Consider the following 22,086-nt stretch of genomic DNA (forward strand, 5'->3'; position numbering starts at 1 on the left):
CAACAGGGACAAGCAGGCAGGAGTGCCCCCTGGTTGCTGTAGAATGGTGTATCTCTGACGGAGATCTACACAGCAGTGACATGGGCGACTCTGTCTACATTCACCCTGTCCTACCGATGGAACGTGGTGGCATCCGCTCCCCCTGTGGGAGTCGCTCCTGCGTGCTACTCAGCGGTAGGGTCACCAGCACCTTGACCGGTCAGGTCGGCCGGGCATCTGACGGGCTGGCCTGAGAAGCCCTTCACCCCGGTGGTCACCGGCCTAGCATCGTGCTGGGCCAGCTGAGCCTAGGTGGCGTCTTGCGCCTAGGCCACGAGTATTACTTACTTGGTATGAATACTGAAGTTTTGGAGCATTTTGGCAAGCGCCTGTGACTCATGGCGCTCACCACTTATAGGCTCGGACGGAATTCAGGTTAAACTGCCTCGGGCTGCCGCAGGGGCAGCTGGTCTGCTTATTTCCTCGCGGTGTGTCTTAGAGAGTTCCCGTACATATTGAAAATATGTAGTGGAGAGCCAGTCTCGAACACGATAGAGAACGGAGGGTTACACTCTCTGTAACCCAGGTTCTCTGAGTGGAGAGACTGGCTCTCCACAAAAGAGCCGCTCCGAAATGCGTGTCAATCAAGAATTAATCAAAGTGGCACTGCACAGATGGGGCTTAAATAGCCCGCTGATTGGAATCTGGGCAGGGCCACCATAGAAGATGTGTCTTAAAGAGATATCCATGTACACTGCCCCGTCGGGTCAGTTCCCGTACATATTGAAAATATGTAGTGGAGAGCCAGTCTCTCCACTCAGAGAACCTGGGTTACAGAGAGTGTAACCCTCCGTTATAAATATTTTAGCATTATCCTCAACCAGGTGAAAAAAGTCCATCTGAGCACACTGCATTACTGTCTTTGGTGCTGTAATGGCCGTATCTCTGTCTGTTGGTCTGTCTCTGTCCATCTCTCACTTTCTCTCTCATTCTGAGTTTCGGTTTGAAATACTGTATGTTTCCCTTTCGTATTAAACACCCAGGATACTCTTAGGAAATTGCTGGATTATGCGGGATTAGAAGATTTGTCATATTGTTGGATTATGCAGTACCAAACGGCACTTTTAGCTGCCTGCATGCACCTTTTAGTTGCATCCAGCAGTAGTGGGACATATAAAACCGTCCTGTGCAGGACTCTGTTGACATTCACAAAAAAGCCCTGTTACTTTCTTTTCTTTTCTATGGCCTATTGGTCACTCGTGAAATTATTCATTATGTGAGAGTGGATGGACCAAATGCTTTCAAGATGTGCTCATTGTTAAAGCTTTGCACTCTGGTGGTTATTATCTGGTGGGGCGTTTTTCTTTTCCATGCTAGTGGTGTAGCTCAAAGGATGATGTATTTCGTCCCAAACAACAAGATAAATCTAAACAAATATTGGCTAGAGTGCCATGGAATTTGTTGTGTACGTTCATGCATGAGGATGAACGGTACTGATTTTGTTCATCCCATGGCCTTTACTCTAGCACTGCCTTAGGCCTACATTACTCAGCACTGCCTTCGGCCTACATGATGATGATGATGATGATTGATGATTGATTCTTTAAGTGTCATGCTTCCGAAGAAGCCCAGCCCATATGGACTTACAGGACACTTTGTACAGTTTACATAAACGATTACAATAAACCGACATGACGGTTTGCAAACAATGATCAAGGGAATACCACACTGACACTCCAGATCCTTACGAGGCAGATTACATAATATACAACATCAAATATATTTCCACAAGCACACTTTACTCTAGCACTGCCTTCGGCCTACATTTCCACACGCACACTTTACTCTAGCACTGCCTTTGGCCTACATTTCCACACGCACACAAAATATCTCAAAATGGAATTAGCCCAACACTTTCTCCCAAATAAGAAATCTTGAAGATTTGATTTGATTTGATATATCACAGAAAAAAGTCCTTGCGGTCTTGTTTCCATTCATGTCCTGGGTATTCAATTAATAATCATGACATGATTTTCTTTTTTTAATCATCACCAAAAATAATAAAAAGACAGGCTGGGGAACAAAGGAAGGGGGTTATAAAGAGATGGGGGGGGTAGTCACTTGACTAAGGGAGGAGCGATCATTTCCTGGATTTTTCAGGGCTGTTTTAAAGGACTCCAGTGATTTGCATTTTTTGAGGGAAGGGGTCAGGGCATTCCACATTTGGGTGGCAGTGTTGTACTTGTAGAAGGAGAATTTGCCCATGTTTGATTTGTAAGTGGGCGGTACCAGGTCGTTGTTCCCTCTCCCTCTAGTATTGTGGATGTTGCTCACTTTTTGTTGCTCCCTTGTGTTATAAAGAAAGGCATCGAAGTGTATTGATAATGATAAATGGTGTCACAGTGAATTGATGGTGCTGTCAAATCTAATTTTACCTGATGATTAAACCTAATTAATGATTTAGCGTGCCACAGCTTTGTGAAGCCAAAATAGATCATGATGTCACGATGATGGTTTTTATAAGAGCACAGAGTCTGTAACGATGGAAGTTGGAGATCCATGCCCCACCCGACTCTGCAATACCTGTTGTACCCGTGTCAGAGTACCCGTTCCACCCATCTGTCTGTGTTCCTTTTTATGCCCATATATGGAGATTTCTGTATCTGTCTCTCTCTGTCCCTTTATTCCTATATATGGAGTTCTGTGTCAGGCATGCCCAAATATGAAGTGTGTTGCCTAATGTCAATGTGACGTCATGGAATGTACAGGTGATGTCCTCTGGCAAAGCCTGACCAGAGCCTTTTGTGGTGGTTGAAGGTTCTGGAAAACAGTTTATCTGACCGACTCGACACCTGGGACAGCACTCCCTGTGGTGGTGTGGAACGCGTGTGTCAAATTTGAAGGTGGTGGGGCGAACGGTTCTCGAGTTACGTGGATTATGACCGCCTGGGCCCTGGCTGTAATTCTCTGCCTCCTATCTTGCTGCCTAGACAAGTGATTATCGATGTGCTGTCCTGGGACTCCAGCAAATTGAGGAACAGTTGTTTGATACTTCAGTAATTACAAAATAAGCGATTCACAACGCATCACATCGCGTTGGGGGGCTTGTAGATCACCTGTTATTGAAAGACTTTGAAAAATCTTGAAACATTGTGAAACATTTGAAATAATTTTGAAAATACAAAATTACACATGTTTTCTTCTGGGGTGCCTGGCACTAACTCTGTCTGTGGCCAAATACACAATATCAACTTTGGGCACCTTGGGTGAAGAGGCCAGATGATGGGAGATGGAGTTTACAGATCTGTATTCTGTATTGCTTGCTTGCCTTCTTCCCATCTCTTCTCACCTCATAATATCTCAGAACAACCCCTGTCTGATATTCCATGAAATGGACAAAGAAGTCAGAGTGAAGGTGCTCAGAGAGACGGAGAGTAAAGATCCTCACACATCATTTGTCTTTATTTGTAAGGGAAATTCATGAACAATACATGTAATGTAAATGCACAGGATTTAGCAAAATAATTTTCATCCGTAGTCCCCAACATAAAAACGGATAACATAATAATACAGAATTCACAGCCTTTTAATTTGGTGATGCCTCGGTCCTACAGGTTGAAGCTTTTGAGATTTACAGTGATAAATCCAGCTCATATTGAAAATAATGTGTTGCTTGTGAATGTGAATACACTCGTGACACAAACGGCAGTTTAAATTATAGCCCTTTTGGTTATAAGGAAAAGAGAACACTCATCTGCTCCAAAAGTTTATTTATTGACGATGTTTCGAGCCAAGGCTCTTCATCTGGTCAAACTGTTTGATCTTTTTCTGATGTCATTTTTGAACCCAGCACCTCCACTAAAATCCACTAAAAGGAACTTAAGGGTTACAATTAGTAAAAGATTGTAATAGTAGATTGTTGTAATTATTGTAATAGTAGATTGTGGTAAAATAAGTTAGGATTAAGCATCCTTGGGTTAGAAGTAAGGGTTAGGTTTAGTTTTAGGATTAGCTTTTGTAATGTGCAATAGGGATTGAGGTTATGCTTAGAGCCATTAGGTTAGTGAAGTTAGTCCTTCTGCTATTCACATACAATAGAATATAAACTGCCAGAACTGTAGTCTTTTGTACCATTTGGACAGACGGAAAACAATGTCAACCACAACCTTCAACAACTAAAATAGCAACTGAGCTTGTGATTCAGCCTACGACGGTTTTGTTTTTATGAATGACTGCGGCACTTGTGCTCTGAGCGTTATTTGTCACTCATTTCCTTTTGGGTGTCATCACTTCCTGTATGTAGCCCACATATAGAGCAGGGTGGGCGTGGGTGATGCTTACTGTACAAACAGACTTATCTCCAAGTAGCAGGATGTGGTTAGCTCACGCTGCTATACTGTACTATAGTACACACACACACACAAGCAAACACATCAAAGCAGAAATGTGAAATACGAGAGAACAATCCGAGCGAAGCATTTGAAATCCGAGACAGTTGGTTAGAGTGAGAAGAGGACGCATTTCAAGATTTCCCGGCTGTCTTTTTAATTGTCGTCATGGCTCATCCTTATTACACTGCAGAGCAGACTCATTATGTCAGAATAGTGCCACCAGTCTGCTGATTCCTGATAATGATGTCATTATGGAAGCTCTGTGTTTTATAGTTAGGTAATTCTTCATCTTCATCTGATCAGGCACGCACGCAGAACTCCCAGAATGTGTATACTACACAGACACATACTACACATACCTTAAGATGTTGTTCAATCATTCCTCCTCCTTTCATTCTGAACTGAGTTCTGAACTGATCAGATGAATGGTTTGGGGGAATTCAAGGTCAGGGCGGGACGACATGATAGTCAACAAGAAAACTCCTGTTGGTCTCTCTCTCCCCTCCTCCCTCTCTCTCTCTCTCTCTCTCTCTCTCTCTCTCTCTCAGCATTTTATTTATGGTTATCCTGCCGAATGTAGTAAAGAATGTAAGAATTTGAACAAAAAGAACATTTTATTAAAGTATGTAACCTAGTCCTAGTGCTGCTTTAATGACTGCACTACATACCAGCCTACTTCCATTCTCTCTTGCAGTACCACCCATACACATTTACAACCTGCACACTCACCAATACGTTACGTTTTAATGACGTTTAAAGCCTTGGCTTTTTGTCAGGTCAAACGAAAAGCCCCGGTTTTAAACCATGTCATTAAAACGTATTAGAAAGGCACACGTGAGTGTGCGGGATCCATTCATTTTCTTTAAGATCCTGTCATAACCCAATAAGTGATGTGTACATGTTATCAGCTTTTCATATACACGAGTGCTTCCTTTCTAACCCTTTCACTGACAGCCATGCAATTTCCCCATGTTGAATTAAATTACACCTTTTAAAAACTTTACCGCTAGCCTCACTTTTTGGGCTTTTAACACTTTTTAGTTATTTTATTTTATTTTCGGGGGCCAGTTTCGAATTGCATGTCTTAATGGCTGTTGGTAGGGCGTTTCACATTTCGGTGTCGTAGGAGTGAAATTAATTTAGTCCCTTGTTTGAGCCGAATCTGGGTTGCACATGGTTTGTTGAACTCCCTCTGGTGTTGTGGGTGTGGACTTTATTGTCTTATTACTTCCCCAAGGTTGCTATAATGTGTCGATGACGGGAAACAATTCATTTATTTGTATGTGTTAAGGTCAGGTCAAGTGTACAGACAATCAGACATGCCTGTCATCGGATCCCACAAATGACTGAGTTCACTTTACTGACTGACTCAGGGTGTCCCTCAACGGGTGGGACAGTGTTTACGTCCTTGCACGTGTATGTAAACATTGGTAGAATATATGGAGTGCGGCATCCGAGGAATTAAGTCAGGCTGTTAAAACATTTTCAGTGTGGGGTGTAAGACAGGAACACATGTCCCAGAGCCAGCAGGATCCTTAATGAATAGACTGCACACACAGTTATGTCTATGCATGTACACGCACAAAGACACACACTCGCTCCCTTTATGACTGTGTGGTTGCTATCTATCTCAGCCACACACACTCCATTGAGAGCCTGACAGACCCCTTACTGTCAGACAGAGAGAGCTTTTTAGACAGCAAGTGGTGAGCAGCGGCAGTGTTTAAATAAGCACAATGCATCTGGGGCATAAAGGCTTTTCCAACGTGTCACTGTCACTTCGCGATGAGATGGACTGTAGCCATGGCAACCAACTGGCCTTTTTTTTGTTCCTCCCCCCCCCCCCCCCCCCCCCCCTGTCGGTGTTCTTTCAAAACATGTTTAAGTGGAGAACAAACTAGATTTTGTCATCTTTATTTATTATTGTTTGTCTTCTCTGGTGGGGTTACTTGAGGTCTCATGCTTTGTGGTGGTACAGATGGAGTTCTGCATTTGTTTGAGTCTTGGGCTTGTTTTGAGATTCTGTGTGGTTGGAGTTGTGTGTTTGCATGGACATGATCGTGCTTTGACACTATAGTCTTATATCACAAACTGTCTAGGTATTTTGAATATTGTAATGTAATGATATGGCATCATTCAGCCCTATTTTATACTCTCAATGATGTTCAAAGATTTTTCAAAATAGGGAATATGGCACCTCTACAAGCTCACAACGTGTCTCGATGTGAAGCGTTGAGCTTGTAGATCTACAATTCTTCCTATTTTGGAATATCTTTGACAATTTTAAGAGTGTATATATATTATCGTCCCAATATAATGTTATGAACATATGGATATTGAAGTGTTTTGTGAAAAAACATTGTGATATTTGATTTGTCCATATTGCCCAGCCATAATATGGATGGAGTTGGAGCTAGCTTTCCAAACTATTTTCCAAACTAACCTCAACTGTATCCCCCCGGTTCCCTCCTGCACTTCACACATTGACAGACATGTCATCATGGAATCACACTACCGTGCCTGTGAAGTACAGTAGGGCCCAACTTGACAGACGTGCTGGTGTGACTCTTCACCCTCGCTGACGTTTCCCTGTACAGTAAAATCAGCATCACCGTCAATGTAGTTGTCAATTCAAGAGTGGAATTGACTGCGTGTAAATATTTGGTATAAAATGAACTAAGAGGACCTACAAGTATTCATGCAATAGCTTATTCACAAAAGTATCAATACAGCGATATAAAAATCCAGAATTCAAAATGTACTGAAAAAGATTCAAAGGCATTCATATCAAGTACAGTATCAAAAGTAGAAGGTACTCATTATGCAGAAGTTTTAGAATATATAAAATGTATACAAACCTTTTGAAAATGGCTCTCATGTCACATTGTGAGCTTGTACGGTTATTTTCAAGTGGTTCATGTATGTTTTGTAACAATAATAACGTAAGTAACTAGAAATTCAAGTTTTCAAAAGATTGTAGTGGGGTAAAAGGTATAATATTTGTATCTCAAATGAAATAGTAGAAATTATTGTAAATACTCCAGTAAAGTAAAATACCAAAGAATTGTACTTGTGTAGGCCTACTACAGTACTGTATAGTTGGTTTACTCCAGAGGACTTCATGTGGCCAGCCTGTGACGTTAGTCTATCCATTGTGAAGTATCTTGCATGACTCCAAATTTGGGCATGGTTTCAGCCCGATGACATCTCGGTACTGAGGTGTGTATGTCAAATTTGGACCTGCCCGACGAGTCGACGTCATCGGCACCAATCAGTGTTGTGACTTGTGAGACAACGTTGGCTGTTTTGTATGAAGTCAGACGAGCTCAGTCAGAGCCAGAGATGGAGAAGTAGGCGGAGGGAAGGTGGTGGCGCTAGAGAAATAACTAAGTCGATGCCGAAACGTGCTGATCAAGCATAACACGTTTTCTGCTTTGTATCATACACTCACCAGCCACTTCATTAGATACGGCGGTCCAACTGCACGTTGTCACATATTTCTCCTCAGCCAATTACACTGCAGCAACTCGATGCATTTAGGCATGTACACATGGTCAAGACGATCTGCTGGAGTTCAAACCGAACACTTTAAGTCAAGTGACTTTGAACTTGGCATGGTTATTGGTGCCAGATGCATTTCAGAATTATTGGAAGTTTCATGCACAGCCTCATGGCTAGGATTTATAGAGAAAGTTGCGGAGGGGGGGGATTAAAAAAAAAGAAACGGCAGTTATGTTGGCAAAAAATGCCTTGTTGATGTCAGAGAAAAATGGCCAGACTAGTTGGAGCTGATAGGCAACAGTAACCACAGTAACCGAGGTATGCAGAAGACCATCTCTGAGAAAACAGCACGTCAAACCTTGAGGCAGATGGCCTACAGCTGCAGAGCACCACAGCAGGTGCCAGTCCTGTCAGTGAAGAACACGTAACTGTTGCTACAATTCGCACAGGCTCACCATACTATAATTGGATTATGATTTACGATTGGGAAATTGTTGCTGCTGCGACATTCGGATCGTAGTGTGTGTCACACACAAGTAGAATGGCTCCTTCACATAAATGGCCCAAAAGTGTTTCATCTGATTGCTCTAAGACCAATTATGTTTTCCTCCACAGTAGGCCTATCTAATTTTCTTTTATGATTTTGAATAGTCTAATCATCGACACCTGTCGTGTCTCACCTCCACTGCTCGCAAAGTGCGTCTGGACATAGTTTGTGTGACCTTAAATGTCAATGTGACATGCTGTGGCACACAGAAGACTCAAACATTGTTTGTTCAACATTGCAAAAACCTCTACTTTTACTTTTACTTAAGTCTTTTTTAACATGTGCTTTTGAATACTTAAGTATATTTAAATTAGTAATATTTAAAAGCAATTTATTTTATACTTTTTAGTTTAGTTTACATTTTGACTGAGCTACTTTCACTTGTAGCGGATTATATTTGACCATTAGTATCTGTACTTTTACTCAAGTACTGGGGTTGCGTACTTCATCGACCATCTTTCTCATAAATTATGGCATGGTTTTAGTCATGATAGCTCAATATATGCACATGTTAATCCACTTAGAGTTGGCTCGCTCTTGTCTTCATAGTTCTAGCCTGCATAAATCCAAGTCTGTATTCCCCTTCTGTGCTCCCTCTGTCCATGCGCTCAACTTCATACTCCTCTCTCTTGTTGGCAAGGTAGGCGTGGAACATCTGGATTAAAAGCGGGAAAACATTCCTGCATTTCTCAAAGTAAAGTCATAGCCGTCCTTTATCCCTGTAGAGCAGGGGTTTTCAACTGATTGTGAACCATGGTCCACCACCCTGACTTAGAATAGTGGGGACCACTGTTGTGTTGGGTGGGGATATGGGCTTTAGTGCTTTTGTAAGTTAACACTTGCAAGTTGCTATGCATCCCATGTGTAGTATACATCCCACTGTTTCTCAACCGTTGACTACTACTGGTCATAATAATGACTCAACCAGACAATCCGGTGCACTTTCCCCTTCTTGAGATTCTAACTCCCTTTTTCTGTTGCATTTCTTGAACTCCAACTTGTCAGTAAATGACTACATCCATGGACTCATCATAGGTCACCAGGTCATTCAGTTCACGGTTTCGTGAAAAAGCATGTGTGTGTGTGTGTGTGTGTGTGTGTGTGTGTGTGTGTGTGTGTGTGTGTGTGTGTGTGTGTGCATGTGGTGATCTAGGGACATGCACATTGTACTGACTGATGTGGTTGGACTGGTACCCCTCAGGCTAGGGTGTCTATAGCTCTCACATAAAAATGCTTTCTCTCCATCTATATATTCTCTTCCCCGTTCTCTAGCTCCCCCTTCTCTCACTCCATCCTCTATCTGTCACCTCTGTTGCGCCCCTCCGTGTTCGGTCTTCCTGTGAAACCCGACCTAGCAGAAGACTCCTGGCTGCTCGCCACCGCGTACCCCATAACCCTGGTGTGTGTGTGTGTGTGTGTGTGTGTGTGGAAACACTCTGTCTCTGTTACAAGTAAGTGCATGTCCTGGATTCAAAATGTAACTTGAGTAAAAGGTACAAAATGAAATGACCTCTCAAACAGTGAGTGTAGTACCAAATTATTCCTTGATCATAATACTGTAGGTGATGTTGATTCTTGGTGCTTGTGACAATGTTAGACCTCAGAAGTAGTCTATAGTAATACCTGTGCAGGCGTGCGTGTGCGCTTGCTTGTTCATGCATGAAGGACCTATTCATCTGTCCTTGATCATCGGTGCGTCAGACAGAATCTCTGGGGTGTCATGTTTCTTTTCATGTGTGTAACTGTACCCCCTCTGTGACGTCACCCTACCAAACATGTAACTGTACCCCCTCTGTGACGTCACCCTACCAAACATGCGGTGTGTGTGTGTGTGTGTGTGTGTGTGTGTGTGTGTGTGTGTGTGTGTGTGTGTGTGAAAGGTGTTGTGATTGTGAACATGCTTGATACACATGCCGATGGTGGGCGAGGCTGTTGTTCACTGGTGGAAAGTAACTAAGTACATTTACTTACTGTACTTAATTATTTGTACTTTACTTGAGTTTTTCCAATTTTCTATACTTTTACTGATACTCCACTACATCTCAGATCAAAATATTGTACTTTTACGCCACTACATTTATTTGACAGCTTTAGTTACTTTAATACTTTGTAGATTTAGATTATTATTACAAAACGTACAATATCCTCCTTATTTGAAAATAGCTGATCTACAAGCTCACAATGCACTGCAATGCGACACATTGTGAGCTTGCTAATTTCTGCTATTTTCAAAAGATGAGACATTCTGCACAAAGAGTACGTTCTACTTTTGGTACTTTAAGTACATTTTGATACCAATACTTTTACTCAAGTAAACTTTGAATTTCTAAATTGCAGTATTGATAATATTACTCAGTACAAAATGTACCTTTTCCATCACTGCTGCTGTTTGTGCATTGAACTTAGGCTGTGTCCATTAAGTCAAGACACCGGTTTTCAAATTCCGGGGTCCACCATGGGGCGCCAGGAGGGCCAGTTGGAAAGGAGAGGAAATTGAAGAAAAGAAAAGTTCATAATAACCTCATATACTTTTAAGTATTTTAGTTGGTTGGGGTGGTCAGTATCACCTGAGACTAATCCCCTTAATGTGCTAGACCCCTGGGAGATGGATTGCTAAGATGGAGCAGTACACTCACCATGGTTACTTTTTCATGTCAAGGACCCCCAAATTTACATTTATTAGACCGCAGACCCCATTTGAAAAAGATATGCCAGGGACCCCGATAAGAGAAGGTTTTTATGGCTCTGGCAGTGATTCTCAAACATTTTCATTTCAATGATCGACCCCACGGTCATGCGGACCGGCCGGACCCCCATTTAATGGTATTCTTTTCATCTCTGGGACCCAATGTGTAGTGTAAAAACAATGTGAATTTAACTCGTACAATGGTTCCATTTGTACATTATCTGTGTTACAGACCCATAAGGGTCCACGGCCTACTGTCCATGGCCTACTGTACAACTTACAGTAGTTACCCAGGCCGTACTACTGGGCTACCAGGATCAAACCCAGGAGGAGTGAGTGGTCTACTCACTGAGCTACTCAGACAATTTCATATCAACATTTCTATTTGAAGTAATATGATATTTTTTTTCTAGTTTAACCACTGCTGTCCCTAATGTTGCAGGCTCATAATAGTCAAAAATGTTTTCTTTTTCAATGAAGAATTTAAACATTTTAAAAATCCGTCATATATTGTAGGCACAAGCTCCCAATGCACCGCAATGCGTTTTTTAAAGTAATTTCACAATAGGGGACCGCAAGCACGTACGACACAGCACTCAGACAGAACACCATTACCATTTTGCCTTGCGGGTCCATTTGGTTACATTTGTGCACACTGATGAGTTAAAGTAACACTGTGTGTTTTACTGTGGAGCAGATAATGTTAAGTGGCCAAGATAGTGTCTCCGAACGCCAAGCGGACCAGCCAGCGCCAGCCACATGGCATTACACTGGCCCATCTGCGGCTCGCTCAGCCACTTAACACTGAGGGGGAAGAGCCATTAGAGGCAATGGAGAATGTCATTTTTAATGGGCAGATTCAGCCAAAATGGAGATGGAGCTATGATAGTTAATGGACGCTGGGCCACGTGAGCACCAGGCAATTGAGAGCAAAAGAGACAAGTGGAAGAGCAGGCCAGCTGTGGCAAGGCGGCCTCGTCTCGCATGGAAACCAGTGGGCGCGTGCGTGCGTGCGTGTGTCTGTGCGTCCGTCTGTCCAAGAGTGCATTGTTTTTTGTTTATTTTTTGAGATTTGTTTCACACCACCTAAGTTGTCAAGACTTCTGCCAACCTCTGGCTGCCACATAAAATAATTTCCAGCAGCTATTACGAACGATGGAGTCAGATGACACACAGAAGGGAACAGCACGATCTGATAATTACCTTGGCAATGGTCAACTGTGAGTGTGACTGTGTGTGCATCTATAGACTTTAGTGTGTGTGTGTGTGTGTGTGTGTGTGTGTGTGTGTGTGTGTGTGTGTGTGTGTGTGTGTGTGTGTGTGTGTGTGTGTGTGTGTGTGTGTGTGTGTGTGTGTGTGTGTGTGTGTGTGTGTGTGTGAGAGTGTGTGTGCTGTAGCAGCAGGAGCAGCTTTAGGTTGTCAGATGAGGTAGAGGGCAGACTGACCTTTTGTTCTGCTGTTTGCTTAGTGGGCATTCCTCTGAGCACTGGCCCGCACCCAAGTAAGGTTACACTGCAGCTCTTCCCCCATGCCCTTCTGCACCCAGCACAGCAAGGCGCTGCCCCCGCAGGAGCACGGTGGTACTGCTGCAACATCCACCTGGCACCTGTGCTGTTTGACAAGGGCCTGTGATGTGTATCTGCTCAGATACCATGTTACACTATTTGTGACCAGATTTGACTGAGAGACTGCCATCGCGCAAATTCCAGCTTTTCACCAGAGGAGAAAAACTTATGGCAGGCTTGATCTATTTTTCCAAGTTTTCAAATATCTCGTAATTCTTCCTAAAGATGGTTTCAGAAATTATGGAAAATTAAACATTTTCCCCCCAGATTAGGCAAGACACGTTTATTCGCGTTCAACAGCAAGGCAATTCTGAATGTAATTGCCAATTTTCCCCTTGCGATGACTATCGTCTTTGGCACGTTACTGTCATGGGTATGGTGGGAGTGATCCTATGCGGTAGACACCGAAAAAAATAACGGATGGATGTCCAGTCTGAGTGTATTTAATGAGAGTTGCACGGATGAAATGAAGGTGATAATTATTGTATAGCAATTCTCTGTTCTCCCTTCTGTCTGTCTCTGGCTGCTGCTAGGAACGCTGCATGTGCTCTCCATTGCCTGTGTCCACAATTCCATTCTGTATTAATGTTCAGATGTTGGTACCATTAGGAGAGATAACAGGCAAACAATCAAAATAACAATTCTTCTACATTCTGTAATTGTGTAGACTTCTAAACCTAAAGTTTAATTTTTTTCATGTTGAACTCTCAAGAGTTAAAGATCTATAAGGGTGCATTTGGTTACCAACTCTCCATCATTTAGCTGGGGACCACTGGAAATTCATCAATGAGAACCACTGGTCTAAATGCACACCCAGTGTTGTCACTCTAAAGCCCTTGTTCAGAGTGTTCAGAAATAATATCTCAACCTAACAAATAAATAATACGTGATATAATACATTCTTATGGCTCCTAAACAGAGCTCTTTACACAACGCATTATGCACATGATAGTGTTTTTTTAGTCCTAAAACTCCTTAGCAAATGAAAAAAACTTGATTCAAAGTTTAAAAAAAGAGCTGTGACTGGTGCGACTATAATGTACTTTAAGTACATTACTCAAACATACATACATGGGGGACAGACACTGTTCATTGGATTGAAGCGGTTAGGCACCGCTCAACAATAAACGGCGGCTGCAGCGTGTTCAGCCAGACAGGAACATATCATTACGTGTGTATTGTGGCTACAGCAGAACATCGGTTGAAGAGCATAACAAGAAGCCTGCTTGCCTTGAGATTAGCCGAGGTGGTTTCTTTGTCTAGCTGGTGGATGAGTCAAACCTCTGCTTTTTGCCTTATTACTAGGTGTTAAACTGTTATTTTGTGAGCTCACCTTGTTTAACCTGGACTCTCACTGCGGTCCTGTCATTAAGTTTGTAACTGATCATTAACTCAACCCAGACACGCTACACAGGGTTACCCAATAGGCGGCCCACGGGCCATTTGCGGCCCTGACCTGTACTTTCCTTGAACTCTACCCATTCTGCAAACTGTCAATGCAAATTCCAATCAATCAAACAGCATTATGTCTCACATCGAGTCAAAACTATTTTCTACTACATCTTCTATGTTAACCACATTATTAAACCTGGCGTCTCTCTCTCTCTCTCTCTCTCTCTCTCTCTCTCTCTCTCTCTCTCTCTCTCTGTCTCTGTCTCTGTCTCTCTCTCTCTCTCTCTCTCTCTCTCTCTCTGTCTCTCTCTGTCTCTCTCTCTCTCTCTCTCTCTGTCTCTCTCTGTCTCTCTCTGTCTCTCTCTCTCTCTCTCTCTCTCTCTCTCTCTCTCTCTCTCAGGTCCTTATGGTTGAGGAGGTGGCGTGCCACGCCCCCTGCCATGCCTCCTGCCATGACGGACCTCCTGGACATGTGGGCGTCCCACTCGCTCTCCGGCCACGCCCCCGCCCTGGTCACCATGGACTTCCTGCTGCCCACCGGCATCTACATCCAGATGGACGTCCCCCGCGAGGCCACCATCCTGCAGATCAAACTGGTGAGCAGTGGTACACTTATTCTGCCCCAAATGTCTCCACACAGTCTGGAGACATCTTTAGGTCCTTTTTCATTATATAAAAGTTTGACAGTGGCTGTTGCTAGGCAACGCCTTGCTCAGCACTCCCGGGCACTCTAGCGCCTTTATTTTGAAAAGTTTTAAAAAGTTTTACTCAAGTACTGGCTACTTAATGAGTTACTTTTACCGGACTATTTCCAATACTTTTAACTCTACGCCACTACATCTTGGATCCAAATATTGTACTCCTAAATATTGTGTGTGTGTGTGTGTGTGTGTGTGTGTGTGTGTGTGTATGTATGTGTGTGTATATATATATATATATATATATATATATATATATATATATATATATATTCCAGCTATTTGAAAATAGCTTGTAGATCTGTTATTTTCAAAAGATGTTCATTTTGAAAACTGGTGAAATGGGACATTCTGCACAATGAGTGACTTTTACTTTTGGTACTTGAAGTACATTTTGACGTTCAGACTTTTACTCAAGTACATTTTTAATTCCGGACTTTCACTTGTAACAGAGTATTTCCTATTTTGCAGTATTGATACATTTACTTAAATAAAATATTTGACAACTTTTTACACTACTGCTGGTGAGAGACGGACAGACTGGGAGGGGCAAACCCGCAGTGACACACACGTCTTCACACGGAGGTTTTGCACTGCATGCTGGGAGTGAAGTTAGCGCTGCACACTGTGACTGTGAACACACTCATTAGTGGGCCAGACGCCAACTCCTTACTAATCAACACCTCCGCAGTTGTACAGAAAGAAATACTCGAGCTTGAGCACACGTGGGCAAACAATTACTTCAGTCTAAATTAGTAGCTTAATGAGTAGTATTAAAAATAATTGTATTGTCTTTTTTTATGTACAATGTATTTGTATTTAGTTCATAAATAAAGTTAACATAACTTTAATTAAAAGCATTTGAAAAGCAATTGGAAAAAAAGAAAACGGTCGAGAAATGACAGAGTTACTGTGTGGGGGAATAGAGCGTCGCAGTCCCGCCCCCTCGAGAGACCCGGAAAATAAATCGCCGTTCATTTTCCTCATAGGCATTTCTTAAAGTATTTCTTTAAAGACGGTTACGCCGCGGACAAAGCCAACTCGGATCGTGACAAATCATGACAATGAACACAATATTTTGGGCCGATCAAATCATTAGAAAGAAGAAAATAAAGGCAGGAGACAACACTATTTGTTTTGTTTTTCTTTTTATAAATTATTTGATCGGCCCAAAACATTGTGTTCATTGTCATGATTTGTCATGATCTGAGTTGGCTTTGTCCGCGGTGTAACCGTCTTTAAATAAATACTTTAAAGCCAAGCCTCGGGCAGGCCCAGTCGGGCCCAGTCAGGGTTAATTTTAAGGCCCGTTGAGAACCCCACTCTGTCTCTACCCTAAGTGCTTAATAACCATTTAGAGATGGTTAATTTCCCCTTAATAGATGTACCTTATTATAAAGTGTTAACCATTCATGTGCGACACTCTAATGGAATTTGTAAAGGTCACATTGTATTCTTAGCTGAACTGATTGCACTTCCAAAGTATAATTGGCCGCGATGAACTGCTTCTTGTTTGCAGTGCTGTCGTTCACAGGCCTCCAGGGCTTTGTCCCAGTCGGAAAAAAGAGCTATAGGCTAAACCACCCGTAACACATGCACACAAACACACAGTCAGCTGGTCGGCTAGACGTTGCCTAATGCTTGTTTTGACAGAGCTGGCTGTTGCTCCTGGCTAGTTTGTTTTTGTTTGCGAGTGCCTAGCACACACTCACAGCATGCAAATGGCTCCTGACGTCATGCCAGACTATGGTTAATGGGCTGAGAGATGGAGGTCAGATGCCATATAAATGATTGATCTTTTTCAAGTTGACGAATGTGGCTTTTTAAAAAAAACCTCAAATGAATGCTGCTGCGCAGTTTATTGTCAGTTTTAACATCAACGCCTGTATGCAAATGAGATATTTCAGCCCTACGTGATGTGTTATTTTGAACTAGTAACAGGTGTTTAAAACATACTATAAGGACACATGCACAATAATCTCCACAGATTTGAGAGTTTTAACGTGATGAGAGGAGTAAGAGTCATGGAAGTGTGTGTTGTTGTTTTTGCCTCTATGAGCTCATAACCAATTAAGAATGTGTTTGCGACTTCTTTCCTGGCATTTTGGAATCTTGATGATAATCATCCCACACTCCCCCAGCCCCCCCCCCCTCCCTCCCCTGCAATGCCGAAGTGCACATGCAGGTGGGCATGGACACGTGCAATCTAGTTAAACCCATCCCCCGGGGGCCAGCAAGGAGAGACGCTAGGGAAAGCTCTCTGAAAATGATAAATCATCCAAGTGTGACATTACATAAAGGAGAGAGAGAGATAAACCCTCCTGCCACTGTCATAGAGGGAGAGAGAGAGAGACACTGTCATAGAGGGAGAGAGCAAAAAATAAAAGGGAACAAAGAGATGGAGAGTGAAAGCCAGGGGTCTTAAATTAATAAGCCTCGTCTGATTGATCGCTGTCTGACAAAGGCGTGAGGGATGTTTCAGAAGCATATCCAATGAAAAGGTAGACAGCGATGCACTTACCAAACCCAAAGTTTGGCAGTTGCTGAGCAGTGGTCAGTGCAGGAAAATTTGATGTTGATGAAAATAAAGCCCCTTCTTTCTATACTGTAAATAGTTTTTCCTTTTTCTAACCCTATATCTGTACCCATGCTATACAATAATTAATACAATAATCAATGAATCAGGTACAACTGTTGAGCAGGTGTCAGAATGAGCTATATCTAGCTGAATTACATTCTGCATGGTGGGCTACCAACATGAGACAAAATTACAATATATTTATTTCATCATAACCACAGCAATGTTATATTTACGTTCCATCTCTACAGCTTAAATCAAATGGAAAGTAGTTTCAAAGTGGGTTATGGGCTAAATGATAGTTTGTACACTCAGAGTTAATTAACATTGATATTACAATATAAATTGGGGGTCCTAGAGACAGAAATAACATCGAAGTTTGGGGACCACTGGCCTGTAGTGAGCTTGCAGATCAGCTATGTTCTGAGAACAGGTTGTATATCAATATCTACAAGGGACGTTCAATATTTAGGGACGTTCCAATTCCTAGGGGGATGATTTATCTCCCTACCCCTTGACACTCATTATGTAGGGACAAGGGGAAGGGGCAAGGGCTGAGGGGTAGGGTTAAAAAACGAATTGGGATTGGGCCTTAATCCTGGTAATGATTTGTCACACACCTACGAATGATCTGACGAATGAATACTTATTTTGTTATGAGAGAGCATTTATGGAGCTTTACTGGAATTGTTGTTGAGCGAGATCCTCTAGTTTCCTTCCCACTGGAGACCTGCCATGACTTGAACCTAGATGCTAAAATGTTCTTTCAATGTGCTTTATCATAATGCTAATGACCAACTCCATGGAATTGAACATGCAAATGACGGTTCGCTGGAATCATTTGGATACATATTATGAGGCCATTGTTCGGTCAGAGAGTTGAGTCCTCTGTCTACAGTATGTTATTGTGGTGGCCTGTTTATCCATGTGGAGATATAGTAAGCTCACGATAAAATCATGGGTGTTCCTGAAGAGGCAAATATTTGTGTTGAGGGAGAACATGTACTGTTCCTTCTTTGTGTTTATGACACACACACACACTCACACACACACACTCACACACACACACACACACACACACACACACACACACACACACACACACACACACACACACACACACACGCACACGCACACACACACACACACAGTAATGCATACAGTAGTACACACACACATCCATACCAACATGGTGACAGTGCTTCAGGGACATGGGTATGTGAATCATGCCAGGGTGTGCTGGTGGATGGTGATTCACTTCCTGATTGGTTCATCCAGATCTGTGTCATCTTGTTTGTTTCCAGCTGTTGAGAATTTCCCCAGGCAATACAAATGGCAGCCTCTGGTGGACAAAACCATTCTCAACTCAACTCCCCTGCCACCACCACAATTGCACCAATCACCCACAGGTGTCTGCCATCAGCCCCCTTGGCTGATTGCCATTGTCAGCCCAGGTGTGCTCCCCTACAAACACTCACTCACTCCACACACAGTTCACTCAAGGCTCATACATAGTCTGGATTTTCGGTGTTTAGGTGACCACCGAACTACAACATGACTCGCGAGCCGCGGTGAAGAGCAAAACACTGCCACCGCTCCAGCCCTTCTCTCTGTTTTTACTCCGCTGTTTTTACTCCGCTAAACGTTATTTCAGCTCCGGTGGTCACCTCACCACTGAAAATCCAGACTATGAATAGGCCTTCACACAGCTCTCCACTCCAGACCCAAGCCATACATCACTGATCAAAATGTAAGCCCTTGTTTCTTTATTGTATTGTTTATATTATGCTTTGAGTTATATGTTTTGAGTATTGATATGCTCCATTTTTCTCCTGTTTTGTCAGAACCATGGTTTCTGAAAATGTGGAAATAAAATACACCAAACATCACCTTGAAACAAGTCAATGTCAATTAAGTCTCTTTGAAATTTTTTGGGTGGTCAGCAATTTCACTGAACAACAAACTTTTCATTACCAGCCATGCAGCCTTACATGTGCCATTATGACGCACAGGGTCTTGTTGTTGATGTTGTGTGTTGTGTAAGAAATGAATGCACAGAATATCAATACGAAGCAACTGAAAAACACGTTATTTCAATGGTAGTGGATGAAGAGAGAGGATTTTTGTCCAACCATGAAACGGCAACCAATCCGTGCGAAGAGGGGCACAACCAGGGGCGGGACTTGACAAAGGGTGAATTGCTCTCCCAGTACTTTCTATCATAAGCCCGTCATGTTTACATGGCACTTGTCCTTTCGGTTTTACCGTGAAATGTGCAATCTATATTTACTACCACAAACCAGTGAAAGGAACTAACCACTCTACCCCACCACCTCCTCACCTGTGGTCAGGTGTAAAGTAACTAAATACATGTATGTAAGTACATGTTTGAGTTATTTGCACTTTGCTTAAGTATTTCCAATACTTTTACTACTACTCCACTACATCTCAGAGGCAAAATCTTTACTTTTACCCCACTGCATTTATTGAAAACTTTAGTTACTTTGTAGTTTTAAATTATTATTACAAAACCCATACACTATACATTTAGACCATTTTACAGAGAGCCAATATACAAGCGACACATTGGCGACGCATTGTGAGCTTGTAGGTCGGCTACTTTCAAAAGATTTTTAAGCATTTGAAAACTTGAAATGGGACACTACACAATGAGTACTTTCTACTCTTGCACTACATTTTCATACCAATAGTTTAGTACTTTTACTCAAGTACATTTTGAACTCCGGACTTTTACTATTAAATAAAACATTTGACTACCTTTTCCCACCAGTGCTCTCACCATGCAGCTCCTATGGAAGCTGGCCCAGACGGTCCCGTAGTCCCCCGCACAGGGGGAGACGGAGAGCCACATGTTAACTAACCACTCTACCCCACCAGCTCCTATGGAAGCAGGCCCAGACGTTCCCGCTGTTCCCCGCGCTGGGGGAGATGGAGAGCCACATGTTCGAGTGTGTGAACCAGGCGGCCGTGCACGAGGAGCTGGAGGATGAGACGCGGCGGCTGTGTGATGTGCGGCCCTTCCTGCCCGTCTTCAAGTTGATGACGCGCATCTGCGGCCGCGCCGAGCGCCTGCTCGACTCCAAGATCGGCGTGCTCATTGGGAAGGGTGAGGCAGTGGCTAAAAAAAGGGGGAAATTTTTATATTGCTCATCCTTTGGTATTCTTAACCACTTTCAACCTGGCAATTTACAAGCCCAAAAAGCGACGTGTTTTGAGCTTGTAGATTGACTATTATTTTTTGAAGTACATGCGACTTAAGTGGTTAACTGGATGATGTAAACGCTCTGAGCCACAAACAAAACACTTATGACTCAACGTTCACTGAAACTCACTCTCTTTCTTGACTGGCTCCCTCGCCGTCCTCGTTGGACATTGCCGATAAAGAAAAGTGCATAGGGCACACGCAAGCATACAGAGCCGTGACAGTCTGATGCGAGGCTGATTCACAGCTGCCTCCCATCATCAGCTCGGCTATCTGAAGGAGAAGCGTGAGGTTTGACTGGACGGGTCCCTGTTGTCCGTTCCGCGGCCTGTCACTCTGTGTTATCTCCGTGAGCGATTTAGATTCCTGGAGGGGAGTGGGACGAGGCGAGCCAGACTGGCGCTGTAACTTAGACCCCACATACTGTATACCATAATGATCATATGAATGCTGCATTGAGGCCCACACTCACGCGTGTATATCATACATGTAAACATACACACATGGAATAATACACAGATGCGTCATTAAATGGTAAATAGTAAATGGTGCATTTATATAGCGCCTTTATCCAAGGCGCTTTACATAGATTGTGCATTACATTCACCCATTCACACACACATGCACACACCGATGGCGGCGGAAACCGTGCAAGGCACCAACCAGCACATCAGGAGCAATTAGGGGTTCAGTGTCTTGCTCAAGGACACTTCGACACTAACTCTGGGGGAGCCCCGGTTCGAACTGGCAACCTTGCGGTTACCATCCGGCCACTTTACCCCTGAACCACAGCCGCCGCTGTCATTCACAGATCAATTCAATGAATCTTGAAAGCGTGGATCCAGTGCGTGCGTGCGTGCGTGTGTGAGTGTGTGCGTGCGCGCGTGCGCGAGTGTTTGTTATAGTAAGGTATTAGGAAGTCTTCCTGGCCGCTGGCCAAAGCAGACCTTCAGAAGAAGAAAGAGAAACAGGGGAGGGCGAGAGGAAGCCAGAGGGAAGTGGGAGCTGACGCTAATCGAAGGAGAACTACACAATACTGATACTGTAGCTCCCTCCTGGGTCTACTGTAGTCACATGTGATCTGTGTAAGGCTATTGTCAGGGCCGAGCTGCGTTTGAAAAGTTACCCTGCAGGCTCCCACACGTGCACATATGCATGCACACACACACTCAAGCACAGCAACAAGACAATCGTACTCAGAAAATGCTTGTGAGCTTTGCTTTTTCAGACAAGCATACAGTAGAAGCACGCACCCAAATCATGCACACGAGACAGACGGCACACTCTCCCACCTAATGTGGTCCAGAGCGCTCTTTTGAGAACGGACGGTCATATGAATGTTTAATGGCTTTTAATGTCAATTATGTTTTCATTATCAAGAGTGTATTGTGCTCAGAGAGAGAGAGAGAGAGAGCGAGAGAGAGACATAGGATACACCGAACAGTTTCCTACCTCTAGCATTTGGCATTAGCATGGATACAAGAGGCTCATCCCATAAAAGATTGCCATCGGTGATCCTCTAAAGA

The 22,086-nt window shown here is 43.1% G+C and overlaps 1 protein-coding gene across 1 annotated transcript in view; it reads left to right on the plus strand.

The window, feature by feature from the left end:
- pik3cb (phosphatidylinositol-4,5-bisphosphate 3-kinase, catalytic subunit beta) overlaps positions 1-22,086 on the plus strand; it is a 100,575-nt gene that overhangs the window by 36,802 nt on the left and 41,687 nt on the right. Inside the window, exons 3-4 of the mRNA XM_080772553.1 lie at positions 14,462-14,657; positions 20,236-20,464. Of these exons, the coding sequence (XP_080628679.1) occupies positions 14,502-14,657; positions 20,236-20,464 (385 nt within the window). The 5' untranslated portion in view covers positions 14,462-14,501. The remainder of the gene's footprint in view (positions 1-14,461; positions 14,658-20,235; positions 20,465-22,086) is intronic.

Source organism: Protomyctophum bolini (genome assembly GCF_963924005.1).
Source record: "Protomyctophum bolini genome assembly, chromosome: 9".
Classification (NCBI taxonomy): Eukaryota; Metazoa; Chordata; class Actinopteri; order Myctophiformes; family Myctophidae; genus Protomyctophum; species Protomyctophum bolini.